Source organism: Penaeus vannamei, chromosome 27, assembly GCF_042767895.1.
Source record: "Penaeus vannamei isolate JL-2024 chromosome 27, ASM4276789v1, whole genome shotgun sequence".
Classification (NCBI taxonomy): Eukaryota; Metazoa; Arthropoda; class Malacostraca; order Decapoda; family Penaeidae; genus Penaeus; species Penaeus vannamei.
Genome location: NC_091575.1, coordinates 24753852 through 24756351, shown reverse-complemented (window position 1 = coordinate 24756351; position 2500 = coordinate 24753852). Strand labels below are relative to the sequence as shown.

Here is a 2500-nt window from a genome sequence, read left to right as displayed (position 1 = left end):
ATAATGATAATGATGATAACATAATAATAGCAACTGTTATAACAACAATAATACCAATGATAGTTATGATAATAATAATAATACATCCAAAAATCCGGCAACCTCCAGACCTGAGTGCCGGATTTTCGAAAATGCCGCATTTATGGTTATATATGCTGTATGCATTTAAAAGAAAATAAATATGTGCATAGTCCTTTTAAAAACAAGAAACTCAAACACTAAATGAAAAGCAAATGTTAATGCTCACCAACCAAATAACATAATCAAATAACGCCATCAAAACATAAACGGCAACCCCAAGAAACAGTTGCGAACCAATGCGGTAAATCTTAAAATGCGCACTGAAATCAATGCCGGAAATCTGAAAGAACCGGATTATTGATGGCCGGATTTTAAAATGTCAAGCTGTAATAGTATTAATAATAATGATGATAATAATAATAATAGAAATAATGCTAATAGTAATAATAAGAATAAGGATAATAATAACAGTAATAGAAATAATAGAAACAGATAATAATAATAATAATGGGAAGGCAAGAAGGGCCTGACTTAATCCCAGGGGAAGTTTGGAAAGCCATAGAAGGGTAGACATCCTATACGACCTAATGGCAAAGATATTACAGCAAGGAAAGACACCGGGAGAGTGGCGGAAAATTATATTGATACCTATTTTCAAAGGTAAAGGTGCTGTCTAAGAAGGTAGTAATTCTAGAGGCATTAAACTGATGGCCCACACCTTGAAAATATTGGAAAGAATAATTGATGGCAGACTAAGAGAGGAAGTAGATATAGGGAAAGAATTTATGAAAGGAAGCGGAACATCTGATGCTATATTTAGTCTTAGGCAGATGATGGAAAAAAAACAGCAAGAAAAGCAAGGAGATCTACATATGGTATTCAGAGACCTTGAAAAGGCCTATGACAGAGCACCAAGACTAAGAAATTTGGAGAAGCCTGAGAGAGAATGATTGAGATTTGGAGAAGCCAGAGAGAGAGATGATTCCTGAAAAGTATGTTAGAATGATACAAGAAATGTACAGGGTGAGAAGCAGTGTTGGAGAGACGGATGGCTTTGAGGTAAAAGTGGGACAACTTAGCTCGTTCATCTTCAACATCGTGATGGATGTGACGACCAGGAATGTAAGAGAGACAATGTCATAGAGCATATTGTATGCTGATGACATTGCCTTGTGTGCACAGAGGAGGGAGGATCTACATATAAATTTGGAAAGGTGGAGAACAGCAATGGAGGAAAGAGGAATGAGAATAAGCAGGTCCAAAACTGAATATATGTGCACCAGCATTGATGAGCGAAGCATAAACACGGATGGAGAAGAGCTAAAGAGAGTGCAGAAGGTCACGTACTTGGGGTCCATAGTGGATGCTTGTGGGAACATGGATGAAGAAGTGAAGCATCGAGTACAGGCGGGATGGAACAACTGGAGGTCTGCCTCTGAGGGTCCTCTGGGACAAGAAAGTACCTCTAAGACTGAAGGGAAAGTTTCATAGGGTAGTTATTAGACCAACCATTCTGTATGGAACAGAAACAGTAAATGGGAAAGAGACGGAGAGGGACGGGGGGTGGGGAGGAGACGAGAAAAGGATGGAGGTAGCAGAAATGAGAAGGTTGAGGGAGGATAGTATTAGGAATGAGTACATAAGAGGGTCGACAATGGTGGAAGAATTATAAAAACAAAATAGAGGAAGGGAGACTGAGGTGGTATGGACACCTGCTGAGAGGGAGGAAGACCATGTTGGAAGACATACAATGGAGATGAAGGTTCAGGGTAGAAGGAAGAGGGGGAGACCAAGAAAGAGATGGCGAGACTGTGCAAGGGATGACCTGCAATTGAAAGGAATCACAGAATAGGAAGCGCAAGATAGAAGTCAGTGGAGGCGGCTCATCCAAAACGGCGACCCCTTATAGAAATGGGAGAAAGCTGAGAAGATAATAATAATGATAATATCAATGATGATGATAATAATAACGATAATAGCAATGAGAATAATAACGATAATAGCAATGAGAATAATAACGATAATAGCAATGATAATAATAACAATAAAAAACTTTGATAATATTAATGATGATAACAATAATAGTAATTACAACAATAATACTGATAATGATAATGAAAAAAATGACAATAACAACCATACAAAATAATACCAATGAGAATAGTAAACATGTAAATAACTGGAGGAAGACACAGGAGAGTGGAAGATGCCGAAAAGGGGGGGGGAGGGGGAGGCAGGAGATGGAAACCCCCGGCATGCAAAATAGGCATCGTCTTCGACCTCATAATTTTTCGGCGAAGGGAAAGCGAAATGCCAATACAGCGGCCTCCCATAAATCAAAATCTCCAGAGCAATCCACCAACCTGTTATTCCAGCGGATTTATCGAGTCCAATGAACTTCAAAATCTATATGAAAAAAAAAAAAAGTTTATCCCGAGAATTTTGTCCCGGTATGATATTATTGATAAGGACGTTGATA

General features: G+C 38.5%; 1 protein-coding gene across 1 annotated transcript; it reads left to right on the top strand.

Moving 5' to 3' along the window:
* Nucleotides 1-1023: 1023 nt before the first annotated feature.
* On the top strand, nucleotides 1024-1512 carry LOC113814926 (uncharacterized). The gene is made up of 2 exons (XM_070140678.1): nucleotides 1024-1143; nucleotides 1204-1512. The coding sequence occupies exons 1-2, from the start codon at nucleotides 1024-1026 to the stop codon at nucleotides 1510-1512; spliced, it is 429 nt and encodes a 142-aa protein (XP_069996779.1).
* Nucleotides 1513-2500: the final 988 nt, after the last annotated feature.